This window comes from Tasmannia lanceolata, unplaced genomic scaffold, assembly GCF_043159265.1.
Source record: "Tasmannia lanceolata isolate RefF3 unplaced genomic scaffold, GAP_Taslan_0.1 ptg000018l, whole genome shotgun sequence".
NCBI lineage: Eukaryota > Viridiplantae > Streptophyta > Magnoliopsida > Canellales > Winteraceae > Tasmannia > Tasmannia lanceolata.
The window spans coordinates 15,599,070-15,620,798 of NW_027518695.1; the positions used below are offsets into that span (position 1 = coordinate 15,599,070).

At 38.1% G+C, this 21,729-nt stretch overlaps 1 protein-coding gene across 1 annotated transcript; it reads right to left on the bottom strand.

Moving 5' to 3' along the window:
- Positions 1-5,617: 5,617 nt before the first annotated feature.
- LOC143851392 (Basic-leucine zipper (bZIP) transcription factor family protein) lies at positions 5,618-16,102 on the bottom strand. Its single transcript, XM_077360806.1, has 4 exons — positions 15,658-16,102; positions 13,637-13,769; positions 11,110-11,194; positions 5,618-6,203 (listed from the first exon to the last, which is right to left on the bottom strand). Exons 1-4 carry the CDS (start codon positions 16,089-16,091, stop codon positions 5,851-5,853), a joined length of 1,005 nt encoding a protein of 334 aa, XP_077216921.1. The 5' UTR covers positions 16,092-16,102; the 3' UTR covers positions 5,618-5,850.
- Between the last annotated feature and the right edge of the window lie 5,627 nt (positions 16,103-21,729).

Consider the following 21,729-nt stretch of genomic DNA (forward strand, 5'->3'; position numbering starts at 1 on the left):
CAGAAAATTAAATGAGTTTTTCTGAACTTGCAAGTGGAAATTTACCTATTCCTAGCATACATCAACAGTTCATATGCATGCAGAATTTATTATTATCGATCAGCGTTGGCTTTTTAACAGTATTCTAATAGATACAACGTATCATGAGAGCAGACCAAGAATGTAAATCATTTCATGTCAACGTCGACGTTGTGAATGTAAGTGTAAATACATCAATAATCTTTGCCGTTGAGGTGGGAATCGACAGATAGAAAGTAGGTTGTGTTTGGAACAATGTGATGGGTACGATTGGAATTTATATAGGTGCGTTTGGAATATTTTATTTTGGGCCTTTTCCCCGTAATTTTCATATCTTGATGCGTTTTCGTAGTAGGTTTCTTGGTAATTTTTCTATAAAGGTACCTCTTTTGGTATTTTTTCAGTAGTTTCTCTAATTTATAACTTTTTTTCCGTAATTTTTCTCCAAAACTTAAGTACTTACCAGAGATTATTATTGCTACCCACCTTTGGATTATTATTGCTAGCTACCTTCGAAGAAAAGTACTTCCGCTCATCCTTTGCACATCCTTTGCGGTTTGCACAATGGTCAATGAATAAGACAAATCTCCCAAAAGTCAACAATAATGGCTATCATCACATGATCATATGCAATTGCAAAGGATGAGCGAGAAGTAGCCTTTGACGAAGGTCACCAGCAAATCTTTATGAAAACAACAATAAGAAAAAATAGAAGTAAATTGTTAAGGTCGACGTTAATGTCGAAGTTTAGGTCGACGTTAACTTCGACGGAACTGATCACTTATGGCTATAGTAAATGATGTGTGCATGATGAGCCGTGAGTGATCAGTTCTGTCGAAGTTAACGTCGACGTTAACACTTTACTTCTATTTTTCTTATTGTTGTCAGGATTGCCTTTTATTTTTCTTCTTGTAGCAGAGAAAGGAGAAATGGAAATGTAATTGAGAGATACCCACTAGCATAAAAATTAAAATTTTTTGTAAACTGATTTTTTTATACATCATTGAGCTTATAGACGGTGAAAGGAGAAGATACTAGCTAAGGCGATGTTGAGAAATGAATATTTCGGAAAAATATCTGAACTCCACTTAAGTCGAAACGAACCCTAGTTCCTACCCGTAGATTAATCGTTCAAGATCGTAGATTAAGTCTTTCTTTCATTTATCAAGTTCGAAGGTGTGGGCCTCGAGATCAAAAAATATTAATCAGATTTCTTTAATGCACTCGCACCCATGTATTTTCCAAGCGCACCCATCTTCATTCCAGTCGTACCTTACCTTGTAGCCGTCGAATTTCGCCTCTACTGCAAAGATTATTCCTGATTTCTATTTTGTGGATGTCGAGGAGGTATATTTAATACAGGTAGAAAAAGAGACGTTATTAGCAGGAAAAATGTTGATTGTGATGTGTACCACTTGCAGAACAAGGAAGGGCAAAATGGTCTATATTTGGTCTGACACATGTCGTTTTGCCGTGTCAGGGCGTAAAATTGAAAACTGGCCGCCTTTGGAAGTTCAGAAAATAAACTAGCCGCCTTTGGTGTTTTCACCCTCTTTCGCTCACATATCCACAGTGCTAATGGCACCCACCATTTTTTTAGTCATGATTCATGGTGATTAGGTGATAGCTTATTTGTGAATAGGTTTTTTCTAAATTTTTATATAGACTAATCCGAGATATCATTTGCAAGCTTTTTCATGCTTTTGAGAATTTATATGGTGGTCGTACAATGAAAAATCCAGTGGGGGCTTGGGTGATATAAACCATTCATTTGTTGGGCCTAGATGTAGATAGGGTTTGCCCATAAAATTTTTTTCATTGGATGATTATAACCCTTCTAGCATTTAGATAACTTATTTTCCATGGAATTTTTTCAAAAAAATTTCCCCTTTTATTTAAAGAAAATTACAAACATTATAAACCCTTGATTTTTATATATGGAATATTACTTCTCATGGAATTTTTTTTGTCCACGTACAACATAAGTCGAGGTTATTTCAAAAAGCTAGAGGAGGTTCATAAATAAGGCCAACTACCATTCCCCCACATGACAATCACATCTCTCTCTATATAAACTCAACCATGGAGAGGCTAAAGATACAACACTTCTACTATCAAGCAAGTGTATTGTTAGAGAGAAGAAAGAAAAACAGCCATGGCTAACTTTGGAGTTCTTCGCATGCTCGCATGTGTGATGCTGGCATGCATCCTACTCGGGTCTCCCACTGCGGAGGCTATCACGTGTGGCCAGGTGATTTCGTTCGTCTCACCATGCCTCTCTTACCTTCGCTCGGGTGGGGCCATACCACCCGCATGCTGCAATGGCGTGCGGTTACTCAATAATGCGGCTAAGACCACTCCCGACCGCCGAACAGCATGCGGGTGCTTAAAGAACGGGGCCGCCTCCATCCGCGGCCTCAATCTTGGTTTGGCAGCCTCACTCCCCGGCAAATGTGGTGTCAACATCCCTTACAAGATCAGTCCCTCCACTGATTGCTCTAAGTAAATTCTTCTCCTTTTTATATTTATGTTTTTTTTTAAAAAAAAATTAATGTTAATTACTTAAGAAGCAAATAGGATTGTTTTAGTTTACTTTTATTTGTGAATGGGATGTAAAGATGCCACTAAGGGGTGGTTGGGACTCAAGGGATGAGATTTTCCTAGAAAACAAGGGAATTTTTGTTTTTTAAAATATTTTTAGAGAAAAATTAGCTAGACAAATGCCCTAAACTATACCATTTATAAAACAATTTTATCCATTATTTGTAAAAGAAAAAAGATGTTTGACCCATGGTTTTCAATTTCGACCGAAATCCGAAATTTCGGTGGGGACCGAAACCGAAATTTACCGAAATTTCATTTTTTCGCCATTTACAAAATTTCGAACCAAAATACCAAATTTCGGACTGAAATTTCGGCGGGATCCGAAACGGTTACCGAAACCGAAATTTTAAACCATGGTTTCACCTCACTTTTCCCAGTTCTGGTGAAAAATAGTCATTTTTAGCAAAAGGAAAATAAGAGGGGATGAAAATGTTGGAATAAAGGATTTAAATTTCTTTTGCAAAATCATGTGTACATGAGAGCTTGTTTGACAAACATGAAAAATTATTCCATGGAATATTAGTAGACCAAATTGCAAAATATGAGTTGAGAAGTGGGAGGGAGACTCTTTAGAGGACACAAGTACATGAAAAAACATAAAAAATAATGAGAAAAAAAATCCTCTACTTCAGATTGGGGGTTTTCTTTCCTATTTTTTAAGTTTGAACCCTCTCTTCAATGTTACATGCTTGAAGCTACAAGCGTTAGGGGACAATAAAATCTGAACCCTAATTTCCCCATTTATATAACAAGTGAAGCTCAAATTTCAGAAACTAGCAGACTTTCAACATGGGTTCCACACAATTTCATCAGCTATCTCTATGTGTCAGCGTTGTTATTATATTTAATTCATACTAATTTCTATTTATGTGTTTTCCTTGGATAACACTGCAGGGTGACGTGAGGTGTAGAGGAGTCTCTCTTAGTATGTTTTTATGTAGGTGAGAATAAGTTGGGCATCAGGTCTGACGGTGCTCTTGTATGAAGCACACCTCACGAGTTTTACCTTCCTGTATCTTTACTTTTATCTGTATGCTTTTATAAATAAAATGAATAGAGAAGCTCCCCTTGTGAGTTTCACCTTCTTGTTTCTTTATCTGTATGTTTTACTACAATATGGGTTAGTAATTTGTTAGGACGTGCCACGGGGCTCTCATAATAATAAGGTTTACAGGAAAAAATCACGAGGGATTCTAAACTAACAGGCGCCGTTGCAAATTTGTGGTGAAAGGGTGGTCCTATTGGGTGAAAATCACCGAAGTGTATTAGCGGAAGGTAAAAGTCAAAGAGTAACAAATGCACTTCGGTGATTTTCACCGATGGGACCGCGCTCTCACCTCAAATTTGCAAGGGCACCTCTGAGTTTAGAATCCCTCATAAATCATATATACACCAATGGGAGGTTTGTTGGGGTTTCTCGCAAAAGCAAATAGTCTCACATCGGATATGTAAATGGGATGCGGATGGGTTATAAGGGAATGGGAACCCTCCCTCTAAAGGCTAGCTTTTAGTGGCGAGTTCTAACTTCTACCCGGTTAAATTCCCTACAAATGGTATCAGAGCTGAGGGCGTGGTGACCCCAGTTTGGCAAGTGGAAGGGTGATATGGTCTACATTGCTTCCGCGTGGAGGGGGAGATTGTTGGGGTTCCACGCAAAAGCAAATAGTCCAACATGGGATAAGTAAATGGGATGTGGATGGGTTATAAGGGAATGGGCACCCTCTCTCTGACGGCTAGCTTTTTGACATCAAATCACGTTAAAAGGGGGCGAATGCGTACTGCAGAGGGGTGAAAATATCATCTCCCTTAATAAATTGTCAATTTAAAAAGAAATAGAAAAAAGAGGAATGCTAAACTACACTTTCGCAAGGTCACCTTTGAATTCATAACCGCATTAAATGATTGAGTAGCTAGGCCAACCAAGAGCACGATGGAACAGGGGACCAGACAAATAGGTTCTCGTCCCACTATCACAAGTAACGTAGGAAAATCAGACACTTTCTCATTGTTAGCATCTCCCATTCATATCACTTTCCTAAATAATTATTTCTTTAATTTTACATTTTGTCATTAAAAATGTGGTTGTGTCTTTGAAATGGTATATCTACCCCTTTTTTAGCCATTTCACCTATTTCCCCTAGTAAATTCTGAAATAATGAGGCTACCAAATTGCCTCTTAACCTCTGCTTCCTCTTTCATATGGATCATACAGATGGGAATCCTCCTCTGTACTTAGTAGGGAGAACATGAGGGTCCATTAGATAGAGGTTAAATAGAAGGGAAATAAAAGTAATATGACATCATTTTCCAAGTAAAAACATTGCAGAAGTAAAATGGCCTAGATGGCAACCCCCAAGCCCTGTTTGTTTAGGATTTTGAGAACCGATTGTGTCCCCAAAACTGGCTTAATTTTGAGTCCGAAACCGATTACATGACTCAAAGATGGTCTTAATTTTGAGTCGAGCTGATTGTTGTACTCAAAATTTCACTAGTTTTATGCAGGATAATCAGGTTTGGATTCACAATCGGTTCTCAGAATCCAAAGGCCCTGTTCGTTTCAGATTGGGATAACCGAAGGTGAGGACCCCAATAGATTAGTGGCCAAGGTTCTAAACTTTCGGGATTGTTATCCAGGCACTGAGACTCAGTACGCTTATTGTTATCCAGTCCCGCTTACAATACAGTTGCAATCTACAGTACCAGATACTTCTAACAGGTCAAAACATAGAAGTACCAGTACTCGTATCAGACGATTGAATACCGATATAAAAGGTCCTCGAAGTATTTATCAAGTATCTGTGCCAGGTTGCAATGGAAAATCACAATCTCATCAGGCACCCACATGATGAAAATTAAAAATTGCAAGGTTAACAACAGTTTCATGGTAATGTACTAAAGAATACAAGTTTACTAAAATGGTAAACTATAGATTCAGACAGAGAACCCATAAGTTAAATTAGTACATGAATTGAATGAAGAGGAGTAAATGTTACTCTTCTTAAAGACAACATAACAAGCTTCCACATTTCAAAAAAGAGATACAAGGTTGGGAAGATGATCTCCATTCCCCAAATTACAGCACTCACAAAACAAATTCAATTGAACAATAAAAAGAACTCTGATTATGCAACCTAACCTAAGAGCTTGACAAAAAAAGAACCCCTAAAAATAAATAAGAAATGGTTGCCATAAAAGAACTAATTGAATAAGAAATAGAGTATTCTCTGGTTAGAACGTGTTACTGCTCTCACTGGCGGATATTGAAGGGCCTTCGGATTTCACGATATGCGAACCTCTGCTAATTTCTAGGCCCTGTAATCTGCCAAGGGGGTCTTGCTGCATCATTTCTGAAGGCATATGAGAGTGAGCGAACAATTGTTGATGAGCAATGTTGTTAGAGTGAGATGAATGGCACTGTGGCATTTGGATGTTGGGATGGCCTGGTTGCTGGGGAAGAGAAAAGAATGATGAATTATAACGCATGTGATGTATGCCCATGTTATATGATTCGCCGGGGTTGAACACTTCCCCAGTTGCGATCTTGAGCCTCTCGACTTCTTGTTTCAGCGCATCATTCAAGGCTGCAGCATTAAAATTTGTGTGCTTCTTTAGAGACTTGCATGGAATAAAGTGATGCATGATATAGAATTTAGTTACCAGATGTAGAAAGGAAAAGCTGAAAATAAGCTATTTTATGACCAAAACCATCGAGGAATAATGAGATTTAAAGCTGGAGATACATCCTAAGAAGAATATTTGCACGAATGTATCATATGTAAAACAAAGGGATTTGCTAGGGACCATCACAGAAAGCATTTCGTGGACCGGCTGTTGCATGAGATAGCAGCCACACAGGCTCACTTTTCAACAGATTTTTTTTTTAACAGATTTTGTCTTATTCATTTAATTCATCTGAGGTGGCTGCTCTCTCATGCAACAGCCGGCCCGCGAAATGCCTTCTGCGATGGTCCCTAGCAAATCCTTAAACCAAAATACATAGCTCTTGGACAAAATCAATTTTTATAGTTGCAAGTTGCAACCTCAGTAAAATACACGTAGTAGAAGAGAAATTCCTTCATAATCAGATGCAACGACATGATTTTTGTCAATGGATACACAGCTCATTACCTCAAAAATTGCACATATGCAATTATTAACCACGTCATCAGCCAGCTCTCTTAGTCATATTGTAAGGAAGCACGATTTTGCTCCTAAAATACTACGGAAAACTCTACCATAGTAACACAAGAGGTAGTGTTGTCCCTTTTTTTTTCTTGGTTCAAGAATCAGATCAGGGTTTTACATGTTTCAAGGTGATGTAAGAGCATCCCCTTGGCAAACAATCCTTAGTGTAGGATTGTTTTAGCTTCATCAGTGGTTAGTTGTATTAGTGATTGTTTAGTTATTTCCCTTGTTGTAGTTGTCCTTATGTGCCATCTTGCTTAAGTAGGGGTAGATTAGTCATTTCTCATTGTAATGGGCTGCCTATATAAAGCCCTTGGAAGCTTATTTCTGTTGTTTTTGTTGAGATTTTGAATTTGAATAGAGGTAGACCTAAGATTCCCCCACTTGGAGGGATAATTTCTGCCAGTGCAGGAATTTCACTTGTGTTCTTGAATATTTGAAGTTGAAGGCAAGGCATCCCTGCCTCTCTTCTTGTCTTCTCACTAGCCCATCCATGTTTCATGCAAGGTTTATCAGACATTTGATCAATCTTGTATCTCCACGCAAGAATTGGAGCATATTGGGTGAAGAAAATCAAGAAAGATCAACGACAGTGCAGATCGGTCCGGACTGTGCTCTTGCAGCAAGATCGACTTGACTAGATGTTGTCTTCGACTCAATTTTTTGTAAGATCGACTAGATTACATGGTGTTTTCGACTGAATTTTTAACTGGAAACATTAGATCAGTAACTATTCTTCAGATCCTTCATTTGTAGCTCAATTTTGTATAACATTCCAATAGAAAACTGGTCAAATTGTGCAAAGATTGGTGGTTTCAATGATAGCGGTTGCATGTGACTGAGCAACAGTCATTTGGAAGCTAGATTTTCGCCCTCAAATTTGGATAGTTTCTATCAATTCAAGTTTGTAAGCATCATGTTATGAAGATATCAAGCTGAATTGGTGACTTTTACAATCAAAGAAACAGAATTTTCGCAACAAATTTCACATGCATGAAAAAGAGAATCACACGCATAAAATAAAGAGCAGTGATAAATCGACTCCCAAATATCTTAAATCGACTCCCTATGTGTCTTTCTCTCTCCTCTGGGTTAGAGAGAGAAAGAGGAGAGAGATAGACACATGGGGGTCGATTTAAGATATATGGGAGTCGATTTATCACTCCCCAAAATAAATTAGGATCAAATTTCCCTCTTGCGAGAAGAGGCTTTATTAATTTTGGTAGGGATCGTATACTTCCGGCTCTATTGGCTGTTAACTACATTTCTTGAAGAAGAAAACACCTCTGATTATCCATCAAGAAGTTTTCAATCTAAATACAACTTTTGATTATCATCCCTAAAAAGGTTCTGGAGAGAGAGAATTTGACTCTCTGATGATTTTTGTTTTTGAGTTATTTTAGACTCTTTTGTAAAAGATTCTCCCGGAAGAGAGAAACTTTTGAGTCATCTCCGATGATTTTATTTAGACTCTTTTGTAAGAGAGTTCTCTGGAAGAGGAACTCTTTTGAGTTATTTCGTCTTTCTCCCGGATCCTGGAAGAGAAAGGTAAAATTTAATTTAGACTCTTTTGTAAGAGAGCCCTCCTGGAGAAGAACTCTCTTGAGTCATTTCATCTTTGTCTCGGATCCCGGCAGAGAAAGGTCTTTTGTCATATTTCTCCCGGATCCCGGTAGAGAATGGTCTTCTGTCATCTTTCTCCCGGATCACGGTAGAGAAAGGCCTTTTGTCATCTTTTTAGCCTTCTGGAAGAGACTTAAAAGATTTTCTTTCTTTTCATCTTTCTCCCCAGACCCCCGTAGAGAAAGGTCTTCTTTGTCTTTTTAGCGTCCTGGACGAACCAGATTCCCGTAGAGAAAGGTCTTCTTTGTCCTTTTAGCTTCCTGGACGAGACAATTTTTTTTTTTTTTATCACCTTTCTCCCTAGACCCCGGTAGAGAAAGGTCTTCGAGTTTCTTTATCATCTTTCTCCCCAGACCCTGATAGAGAAAGGTCTTTGAGTTTCTTTATCATCTTTCTCCTCGGATCCTGGTAGAGAAAGATCTTCTTCACCTTTTGAGTCTCCTGGAAGAGAATCAAAAGGATTTCTCACCTTTTTAGATGAAGTCTGCAAAAAATGGAAAGAGAACTGTTAGTTCTGGAAATCTTTACCTTTCTTTTCTTTCTCTGCTTTCTTCTCTTTCCTCTTGCTTTGCGTAACCTTTTTTCCTCTAAAAGATGTGATCCACTTTCTCAAAGATCAGATATCTATTTATAGAACTCTCTTGAAGTAGTTGGCAACTGCCAGCTCACCCATTATCCCTCAACTTCACGATCTCTACTCCCCTTTTGAGGGTTACATAACTTCTCGTTTTGAAAAGTGGAGGACTCGCTTCTTCCTTTGCGAGGGTTACTTTATTCTTAACATTTAGGAATTTCTCTTCCCTTAGTCGTAGGCTCCTCTTTTTTGTTTCCATTTTATTAGAGCACTTTAACTTCATATTTATCCTTTTTTTACTTTAAGGAATAATGTGATGCGTAACCACCCCCTTTTCTCTCTCTTCTTATTTTAGTAAGAGATGTTAATATTATCTCCTTTTTTTTTATAAAATTTCGAGTCCAACACGGAAATCAAAGACATATGCAAGCATCAGTTCATGGATCTGAACTTGCTTCCACAGACAGGACTTTTCCTGTTAGGCACTACTGATTCATTTTTGCACTCAATTTTTTAATGTCTTCACACTTGAGTTCCTTCCACCCATAGTTCTAATAGATCCAGGGATATTACGTGAAGATCTGTTAGGATCCAATGGCTAAAATTACATAGATTGCAGATTAAGATCAGAAGCAACAGCTGCCTGATCCTTTTCAGTCCATTGTCTGAGCAATACGACTTATTTCATCAGTGACTGCCTGATTATTTGTTTTGGCGGATGATTGCTTGCTCTAAGTCATGTCCTTGTGCTGGATTTACTTCAGGAGTTGAATTTCTCGGTTTGTATATTGATCTGGACTGCTCACAGAGCTTGTAATCCAGTTCTCTTGTATTCGAATGTGGTTTATCATCTAGGATTGACGAAGTGATCAGTTATAAATCAGTTTGTCACAAAATGGCTCTAACTGAGAGATTTAAAAAGCCTGGGAACCCTACACAGTAGCAGCTGAATTCTTTTAAGGACTGTCCTGATACTTGAAATGTTCAATTTAGCCGTTAAACATTCAATAAAATGTCAATTTAAAAAAAAAAAAAAATAGCTGTTAAACATTCACAGGTTTCATTGGGAAAAGAGATTTTTACCTATTCTGAAATGTGAAATTTTATTAGTCACAAAAACTTCAGATTTAGAAGATGTCACTACTTAGTTGCCACAGCTGAAGGCAAGAACTGTCAAGACTGTTTGATACTTTCTCTGTCAGCAAGCTTACAGTGGAGAATCTGAAGTTAAGATCCATTAACAGCTGAGCATTTGTGAAACTTCTGCTCAATCAACCATAAAACTTGGATACAGCCAATAATTTATTTCAAGAATCAAGTGCTAACATTTTGAAGTTCACCATTTCGAAAAAAAAAAAAACATTTTGAAGTTTACAGGCAGCGGAATGACACTATCATTTCCTATCTTATTTGTTTGATCGTGTGTTTGCTAGTTAAAACAGGTTTTAACCACCACTACTTTTCCCTTGCAATACCTATGCTACATCAACGTGGTATCAGAGCTCACCTAACGCCGGATTATACTGCATCACCTTGGAACCTAGCTATCATTTCAGAAATTAGGGACCTCGTTCGGAAAAATCGGGCCACAAATCCAACACAAGAAAAGATCACCATATGAGCAACCCGATAAATTGGCAAAAAGATGGGGTGGATAAGGAAGGGGTGGAGATTGTTAATTTAGTCTGTAGAGGAATCGAGAGTGGACATAAATACTAAATGGAGAGACTGCTTATGTTTATGTTTTTGTCTCTTTATTGCTATAAATACTCTGAGGGATTTCTTGTCCCTATTTTCTGGACTGCTGTTTGGATTTGATATCAATGAAATCGTTACTTTTTAATTTTTTTTTTTTTTAAAGTAACATGATTTATTAGATTTGTACTTTGTTGGTGAGTGCATTGGTCACATGTCTACCTGATTGTCTCTCAAGTTTCTTTGTTACTACTTGAACTAAAACTACAGAAACAATTATTTTAACTAACAAAATACATGTACATCATCATTCCCATAAACAGACTTTGAGGAAGAACAATTAAGATGAGAGCAATAAATTAAATGCTAACAATATTTCTGGAACAATTTAAGATGAAAAAGAAACTTACCATCACGCAACTGAGCTTGTTGTTCCATAGCTTGTAACCGCAGCTTAAGCTCTGCGTTCTCAGTAGTCAGCCCCATTGTATCTCTCTAAAGGAAAGTACAGACAGCAAGAAGCAAGGTAATTTCTCTCTAATGGAAAGGTCCAACAGCAAGAAGCAAGGTAATTAAATCTTTATCTCACAGACTCACAGTATATAGAGAAACAAGGATAAGAGAATAGGAATGTACAACATGACAACAATCTGAATGTGTTTTTGTAATCACTGATATGTACATGAACACAACAAAAAATTTAAGCCATTTGATGAAGTAAACAATAACACAAGGCTTCCAAAAGATTGCCACTAAAAAAACACGTCTGCTTCCATTACAATGTCAAACTACTACAGAAAACCAGCGTAGAGATTAGAGAAAGGTCTCAAACATTAGGACAGAAAATTAAATGAGTTTTTCTGAACTTGCAAGTGGAAATTTACCTATTCCTAGCATACATCAACAATTCATATGCATGCAGAATTTATTATTATCGATCAGCGTTGGGTTTTTAACAGTATTCTAATAGATACAACGTATCATGAGAGCAGACCAAGATGATTACGCCAAGGTGAGAAATATCAAAATGGAAAGAAGAAAAGGTCAAATTACAGAAAATCAAGAAATGTACTAGTACACACACATTAGAAATGGGAAAGTGAAGAAAAAAGAAGAGGTAAGGAGATTAATAGAACAGAATAGGGTATACAGGTAGGACAGAATCAACCCATACCCGAGCCAGCACCCAGAAAAATTATTGAGGCCTGAGCCTACCCCAAACCAATCATAGGCTTTTAATGCTTAGTACAGTTCCCACGCCCAGACAGGGCAACTTTTTACAGCCAGAACCTCTTTTGTTGACGAAATATTCTTCTTGCGAACTTTTTTAACATATTGACAAGCAATTTAACAAACGACCGATTGTCTTAGGCCCTGTTCGTTTAAGATTATGACAACCGATTGTGAGTGCCGAACCTATTATTGGACTCAAAATTAAACATGAATTTGAGTCCAATAATAGGTTCGGCAATCACAATCGGTTGTCATAATCTTAAACAATCAGGGCCTTACATTTCAAATCATTGAGAAGCAAACATAAGTATTCATAAACATAACTTTTTTGTAACTCTGATCTGCTCACTTGTTCAGGTGTTGATAGAGATTTTTTTTTTTTGGTAGGGAAGCTGGGATCGAACCTGCGACCTCATGGTTGAGAAACAGAGCCTCAACCATTGAGCTACAGACTCCCCAGGTGTTGATAGAGATGGGACTGACTGTTGGTTGCCTTGCTGATGTTTTTTGTGGTTTTTCTTTTATCTTTTTCTGCTTGTGCTTGTTTTGTTACTAGCTTGCTGTTGTCTTCTTTTGTTTGGTCTGAGACCTCCTGTCTTGTCATTCCCTCTGCCCTTTTAATATAATTACCATTCAAAAACCATAGAACCAATCAAAATTTTTATAAGAAATATCATTCAACTTTTAGTATGTTGATAGCACGAGAGCCCCAAAGAGATAAGAGACAAACAAGAGGAGGAAATACACTCAACAAATTGTTTAGATTCACCAATTTCCATCTTTGATATCCTCAAAAAAGGAATAAAATAGAATTGCATATATTACCCGATTTTTATTACAAATGAGTAATTTCCCTACGAACCATAGAATTGCATTCATGGATAAAAAAGGTATCTTGCAATAACACCAATGGTCTTCTGTCCTTATTATGAAAAAGAGAAGGCTTATCTAGGGCTTGAAACCGCATCCTTCCATTTATTAAAGAGCTCAACTTGTAGACAATAATCAAATTCCTATCTCACTTAAATCAATTTTCAATCTTTTTGGAAGTTACGGATATCATCATGGTGTCTTTATTGCCATCAGCGAGAATTAAAAACTACATTTAGAAAGACATGCTATAATGGTTCATAAAATGCATAAAAATGTACTGAATAAATATATGATAATGATGATCCATTTAGCCCTCCACCGAACTGTTGGGTCCCAAACCCAACCAAATATGCTGAGCCGTAAAAGTTTGGTATTTTTCTTATTTTTTTGCTTTTTCTTTACATTTTTAATTTTTAATTTTAAAAATCAGAAAATTTGTGAGGCGTACAACCCACCTCATAGGAGGGTCGAACACTTACCTTACGCCTTCATGTCTGAAAACACTGGTCTAAGCAAATTAAAGGAAAGCAAGCTACATAAAACATTATATTGTAGCATATGAATCAAAAATATTTTCCCATAGCATATGAATCTACATAAACAGTTGCCTTTTCAACTATTTATTTTTTTGCTTGGTTTTTTTTTGTCCAACTTGGCAATTCCTTTGTTTGTTTCTCATATTCGTTTCTAGTATTAGCATTGTTTGGAAAAAAGTTACGGGAAAGCAAACTTAGGGTGCAGCCTTGTAGGATCACAGGAGATGAAAGTGGATTCCCAAAAAGAATAGAAGTTAGGACTCAAAATACACGTGAGATAGAATTCAATACAAACCTGAAACAGTGTGAGCTGTGCTGAGAGGGTTGTAGCTTCAGTTTGAAGGGTCTGCATTTTTCGCTCAAGTTCCGATATATAACGGGCCTTTCGCTCTTTCGAGCGAGCTGCAGATTGCCGATTTGCCAGAATCCTGCATAAAATAATATCTAGAATTACTGAGACAAAATTCCAAATGAATCTCAAGAATCTAAATTAAAATTCACAATAGGAAACTTGAATCTTCATTAACATTCAAATTTTTAAATATAAGTGTTAGTCGCACGGGATGCAGTACGTGTATATGATGTAAAATCTTCCAATATGTGTGGGGATGAGGAAGAAGTGCTTAGAGAGAAGAGGAAAGAACCCACTCAATTGTGAGGCTGCGTTATTTTTTCATAATGATTTGCAGATTTAATCACTAGCTTACATAATGGCATAAGTTACATTAGTTACAAGACCGCCAGTAGTGAAATAACATACCATAACATACTTATGTGTGCATTATACTCAAACAGTGTAAATTGTTTGTTATTTATAACACTCTCCCTCGAGTTGGACAATGTCTCTGAAAATATTCAATTTGTCAGATAGGAGATATGATTTTCTCGTGAGTTGTTTAGTGAAAATGCTTGCTACCAGGGGTCTTTAGCTGGAACAAAGTGTGAAGCTATCTCACTGCTTTCCACTCATTCTATGACAAACTGGAAATTAATTTCTTTGTGTTCCACTTTGGAATTGAACACTGGATTTTGTGATAATTTAATTGCACTACGGTTATCACAATATAGTTTTGAATGTCCTCATCAAAGCATATGTATCTCCTAATTAGTTGGCTTAACCAAAACATATTAGCAGTGGTAGAAGCCCGGCTCTATATCATGTTTCCGAGCTAGATCTTGCAACCGTGCAGTGCTTCTTATTGCTCCATGAAACCATACCGCCTTCAATACAATACAGTACCATGTAACCAATCTCCTAATATTATAGGATGGTGTAGGCTAGGGAGAGAAAAGTAGTAGTAGAAGTAGAAGAAAAGAAATTGGGAGGGGAAGGAGAACTTAAAGCCAACAATCAATCAATTAATCATAAAACAAATGAAAAAGCCCTACAAGACCTAAATAACCCTAATAATCCCAAAAATATCCCTATGCCCCCCCTCTCTTCTGCCTTATCTGGGCCAACAGTTGTTGTTGTTGGGTAAGCTTCCGACAAGAGACTGCCTACTTAAGATTATGAATGTGGAAGACATTGGGTGTTTGCTCAATGAAGGGGACGGGCAACCAGTTGATCATTTTTTTTCCCATGTCCTTGTGTTAAACAGGCATGGGATACGTTGATATCGTGGATGGGTGTCAAGGTTAGAAAGGGGCACCTACCAGGGCTATGGCTCATAACAATGCCACTAAACATTATGGCACATATGGAAAGGGCATTCATTAGGGGCAAGTTCACGGGGAAGGTCTATTGGATCCATCACGGTGTGTGTTGATTATAAGAGATATAGCAATAAAAAATGAAGGTGTGGAGTCCATCAAGGAAACCATCATTTCATTTTTGGTTTGAAATTCCCCCTCAGCAGTGAGCACTGTTTTTTCTTTTCATGATAGGTGTGGTCTCATTAGTGAAACTTCATCTTGTATGGTTTATTTTTAATCTTCATGTACCCGAAAAAGAAAAAATATCATAGGAATTTGCATATAAGAGATATAACAATAAGAAATGAAGTACAGAACTTTAATTTCACCATAAACAATAAATAATCAATCAAAACACAAAAAAAAAGGATAAACAAATAAAAATAATTGTTTTCCCTTGACATCATGAAAACCAATCGAATTCACTAAAAAAAATCCAAAGGATAACAAATGTATCAAAAATTTCAACCACTGTCCATATCCAAACTAATTCAAAGCAAATCCCAATTCTAACCAGAACCCATAAAGGAAACAAAAAATAATTTCAACAACACAATGCAATCAATCATTCGACGAAAAAAAAATAAACAACTTATAATACAAAATATAAGAAAATCCTACCTTTTAGCGCGCTTTGGATCAATTGCAGCGAGGTCAGCGAGCTTATCTGCAGCCATAGCCTTCTTGGCCTCAGAGATTTCCCCAAACAAACTCTCTCTCCCAGAAATCATAGACCCATCTACCGAATTACTATGCCGATGGCGAGGCCTAACACCATTGTCCTCTGACATGTTAACCTCTAACCCACCATTTTGATATACCATCTTACCCCCACCTGCCTCCAATTTCTCAATATCCATGTATGTTAAAAACAAGTCATCCTCAGATGGGATCTCATCGAAACTCGATGCCCCGACCGCTGATGATGCTCCTGTGGTGGGTACATCGAAGGGATCGACTACGAGATCGAGATCGTTAGGGATCCTGAAGGCGACCTCGGATTGGGCTCGGCGGTGGTGGGGCCCACGGAATGGGAAGGTGGGATTTGCTGCCATTGTTGCTGATGATGATGGGTTTTGGGAATTGGGTTTTGGGATCAGTGGAGGAGCATCTGGATCCAGCATTTGCATTGGTGTTTCTCTGTCTCTCTCTCTCTCTCTCTGTGTGTGGTGCTGTTAGAAGAGAGGATTTGGGGGAATTGGATTTGGGTTTGTTGGCATTGCATTTGTTTTAAGCATTTCTGAGAGAGGGAGACTAAAAAGGGAGGGTGGAGAGGAGAAGATGGTGTGAAACTTTTTTGGGGAAGGGAAGACGCGTTGTGTGTCTTTTGATTTTTGTGTTTTGACTTAGAAAGGGAACTTTTTTGGGGAACGGTAGTTAATCGGTTTTCTAGCACTTAGCAAGAATGAAGAAGGGGTGTCCCGGGGAAGAAAAGATGGTGAATATATCACTTCCCATCAATCTTCTCCATCCCATTATTCTAAGTTTCTAACTATATTAATATGTGCACTAATGTTAACATGTGGCATAGACATGCTTTTAATTAAATATTAGAGCATATTAATTTAAGATATTTGCTAGGGACCATCGCCGGAAGGCATTTCGCGGACCTGCTATTGCATGAGAGTGTAGCCGCATTGAAATATCCTAAGGGCCCGTTTGGATGCCAAGAAGATTTTGATTTGGATTTCTCACATTTGCAGCCCTTTTTGCATTATAATTTGGATCGGATCAAATTCTTGGATTTCTAATTCAGCAGCTGACGGTGAAAAAAATCAGATTTCTAAATATGCCGTGGAAACAAGAAATTGGAAATCCACAGATCTCGTAGTTTCCTTCACCCTCTTTGCTCCTCAACCTCTCCCCTCCACTAGGAAGTACCCCATTCCCTCTCTATCTCCCTCTACATGAGATGCTGGATCTATTCAATTTGTATTCAAAACTCAATTCCAAATCCAAATACAAAATGGGAGGTATCAAAATGGGCCCACTTATTTTAGGTTTTAGTAGGGCGTACTTTTGTAATTTACCCTACAAAATCAGTATTAAGGATCCCATATGTGATTATAAATACTAATTAGGGGTTAATTTCACCATAAGGAACCCTATTCTAAGAGGGAAGAATTGTTCCTGGAGAAAATCGAATAGGCTTATCAAGGTAAGAATAAGTTTTATTGGGAGTTTTGTATAGGATCTGTAGTAGTTCTTGATTAGTGACAATTAGGGTTTGTAGAGAGGGTTCTTTTTCATTTTTCGTATGAAGTTCCAAAAAGTATTCTGTGAGTTTCTGGGATTCTTTAGAAACCCTCCACGAGCTTTCCAACAGATCCAACTTCGCTAGATTTCGCCGAGAAATGAAAAAAGTTATGACCTGTTGAAATTTGGTGAAAATTGGAAGAAAATCGCCCCAAAATGGAAAAAAACCCATGTTCGTTGATGCCCGAAGAAAATTGGTTGGGCGCCCGAACCCATCTTCAAACGTCTGAGGATAAACCTTTGAACGCCTGAACAAACGGATTGATAAAGACTCTTATGTATTTGTTTAATGATGCTTCTGGTTAGTATACCCAATCCCACTGAGTAGGTTTGGAGTTAGATTTGTGATTTTCTCGATTTCCTTATCCCTAAGTCTTGTTATCCAATCCTGATGACACAAACTATTTCCGATTGATGGTAACAGGCTAGTCCCCCGGAACTCTGTGTGCTATGGTTGTCACCATCTCGTCCCCTTTTTTCTGATTTCCAAGGTTGGCTTTTGTTGCTTCCTTGTACACCACATTGATATTCTTGGCCCGGTTAATGAGCTTATTAAAGCTTGATGAAGGCATCTCAGCAATGCTCTTCTGGACGAGCGTGGGCACATACTAGGGGTACAAGTTTGGCATTGTCAGCCCTGACCCGCCCTGAGCCCGAACAGGGTCGGGGCTGGATTTTCCAACCTTGAGGGCGGGTCAGGGTTCATTTTTTAGACCTTGACTCAGGTCGGGTCGGGTTCTGGGTTAATGTCTCGGGTTCCCTGATCCGGTCCAACCCTAAGTTTTCTATTATAGAATTGAACTATCTGTGCATGTTTCTTTTGCTAATGTTTTCTATTATCTTGGATTGATGTTTCTTTAGATTATTATTATTATTAATTGTCTCTGTTGCCCGTCATGTATTGATCATTTTGTTCTATATGATAAGTGGTTGCTTTATTTTTGGCACTCTTAATAGGTATTTGCACTAGAGTCAATTAGGGATGGCCTAGCCCTGCCCAAGCAAGGCCAATCAGGGCGAGCCAGGGCTAGCACTGAGCCCTGTAGGGAGGGCAATGGGTTGAGGTTTTTCGGCCCTGACTCAGGGTCAGGGCCGAGATAATGGGATCTAGCATTGGGCTAGGGTTTTGAAAAACCCGACCTTGTTGCAGCCCTAGCACATACCATGTCAATCTATCAAAATATGCTTCATACTCTTCTACTTATTTTCTATCTTGCTTCAAATGGAGGAAGTCCCTCTCCATCTCACATACCCAACAGGGGTGAAAGTACTTGGCTAGGAATTCAGTGCAAAAATCCATCCATATGAAGGGTTCAATGCTTTTCTCATTCATGCGTTCTATCTCTCTACATCAATGAAGGGCATTGTTTCGAAGCATAAAAGTCGTGTATTGAACCTTCTCACCGACTTTTCAAGACCTTAAATTTCATGAAATCAAGTTAATCGAAGAAGTTAATGCAAGCATTGTAACTTAAATGTATTTCTTAGTTCTTACCTTGGATTGACTACTCCAGCCCCCAAAATGTTCTCCAACAGCTCTTGGGATCCCACAGCACTATCTCCTCTTATATTTATGGATTCCTATCGAGAAATTAACATCATACTAGTATTTATACTCTAATTTAAGAGCCCTAATCCAGGTTCTTAGGATTTTGACAAAAATACCCTTGGTTCAAATAAAATTTACAGATGTGGGGATATTTCAGAATTGCTCAAGTATGACGAAATCTTAAGTCCTTTGTTTGGCTGATCTTTATGGATATTGACTTAGATTGTTGAGGAAAGTGTGTAGGGGATTGATAATGTTTGGCAAGAAAATGAGGATGAACTGGCTCAAGGAAAATTACCAAATCTCTTTTATTAAAACACAATTCACCCCCAACTTGCTGTAGAATTGATGTCTATAGGAAATCAATGCATTTGCCTCCGAGATACAATGAAGCCCAACAGAAAAATCTATTAATGTATATTGAAGTTATGCTCGAATGGAAATAGAGCTGAAACACTCTCAAATTTTGCAAGTCGGTGAACATACTAGTTTATGTCAGAGAGAAAATAACAAAAAAGAAATAAAAGAAGGTATAGAATTGATGAAGTTGGTAGTTACCACTTGTAGTTTTCGGATTGTACCACAAAAGGTATAGGTCGACCATTGGTACACATCTGTCACAATCCTAAGGTCCATATCACACCGGCTCGAGCTGGATCTCATCCGATAACCATACGATCATACCGATCGATCAAGATCAACAATGATCATGATTAACGAACAGGATAATTAAGTTTAAGGCACCTACTGCGCTTTGCGACACTGCACACGTGCAAAGTGCACCAAGAAGCGTCGTACAACCATGCTATGCGTGCTTGGGTGGATGATGCAACCCACCAATTGCAAAAGGCATGTACTTTTATTAGCAAGAGCGAATTGTGGAGGGATACTTACTAGTCCCTTTCCACTCTTTTAACTTTTCCATATGGACTAAACTTGTAGTCGTTTGTCTACACCTGTTTTAAATAAACCCATTACTTACTAACTCCTCTCCACTCTTCTAACTTTTCCACGTGGGACTAAATTTTTATTCTTCCTAGAAGCTCTTCTACACCTCTTTTGAAGACACCATTTTCCAAAATAACTTTTTATTTTTCAAAACCCTTTTATTTTTAAATTTTCCAACATTCATATCTATCTTATTTCAACTCTATCTATACATGCGTCTATTTCACGTTTTTAATGATGCTCCTCGCAACAAACTAATTTACATAGCCCTTTGGGAGGTTCACAATCATATCTATCTATATCATTGCATAAGGGATTTGCTAGCGTCCATCACATAAGGCATTTCGCGGATGGGCTATTGCATGTGACTTGTGAGAGCAGCCACCAACTCACTTTTCAGCAGATTCTGACTTCATTCATGATGTGGCTGCTCTCACATGCAACAGCTCATCTGTGAAATGCCTTCTGCAATGGACGCTAGCCACACCGACTCACTTTTTAAGCAGATTTAATCTATCTTAGTTTATGATGTGGTTGCTCTCATATGCAACGGCCAATCTGAGAAATGCCTTCTGCGATGGACGCTAGCCAATCCCATGCATAAAGATAAGTCCCTCGATTTGAAATTTCATAGAACAATGTTTACACCCATTTTCCCACTGAAACTGAAAGTGGGCGTAAAATCCCATTTTACATTGAAAGAAACAATGCCTTAATAAAATCTTAGGGTAAAAATACAGATACACTCCCTCAACTGTCTGACATTTTCAACTATAACCTTGACTTTTAAAAGTCACCAACTACACCCCTTGAGGTTTCAATTTGTATAAGGTAGACCCCCGCAGTTGACAGTTCGTCCATAGATTGAAGGGTTAAGATGATCTTATGGAGCTGATTTTTTGAGCACACCCTATCTATGTCAAGGCCCATCAAATGAACGTTTTGGATCATCCAAACAATGTGGGCCCACTGTGTTTTTGGTACTGTCTTTTTGGTAGTGTCTGGATTCAGGTATGGAGTTTGGAAGGGGGTATGGGGTCTTCATTAGAATTGATAGTGTTTCAAAAGAGGGTCTACCTTATACAAATTGAAACCTCAGGAGGTGTGGTTGGTGACTTCTAAAAGTTAGGGTTAGAGTTGAAAATGTCATAAAGTTGAGGGGGTGTTACTGTATTTTTCCCTTTTAAATTAAATATCTCTCCATCTTCAATGCTTCCTTCAAGCTCTCTGATGTTTTTTTGTCTATATTAGATCTTTGATGAAGCAGTGGAGAGAGAGAGAGAGAGAGAGAGAGAGAGAGAGAGAGAGAGAGAGACGGCCATGGTAAATAGAAAGGAAATATACGGCCATGGTAAAGAGAAATAAGGCAGGTTCACGCATCAAGTGTGACACAACTGGGTGTAAGCACGAGACTATGTAACACATGGTTTCCGTTGCAGTTGCTTATGAGGCCTGGGCATGCACTTGGACACGAGGATAGTGTTGTGCAACTCATTTAGGCACCCTTAAAAGAAGAAAACTAACTAATGGTAGTCATCATATCACCAATACGGAGTCTATTCCAATACGCATCATACACGTTGCATATACACAAGAATCGGAACTTGGCATCCCATTGGAATTATTCTCATTGATGAGCCATTTTCCAAGGACTACAAGATGGTCCCATGCCATCCAATCAATGAATTTTTCCATCAAATTGTGGATTATTTACTATTTCTATTCTCATTATACCGATCGAATGGATGGGATTATAAGACTGGTTAGATTTTTTTGGACCTAATCCATGGAATCCCAATCATAAGCACAAATATCTCAGACGCAATATTCCAGCCCCTATAGTGTATTTATGACTATGGTTTTAAATTTTGACCGAAATTTCGGATTTCGGTGGAGACCGACACTGAAACCACCAAAAACCGAAATGATCATTTATTTCG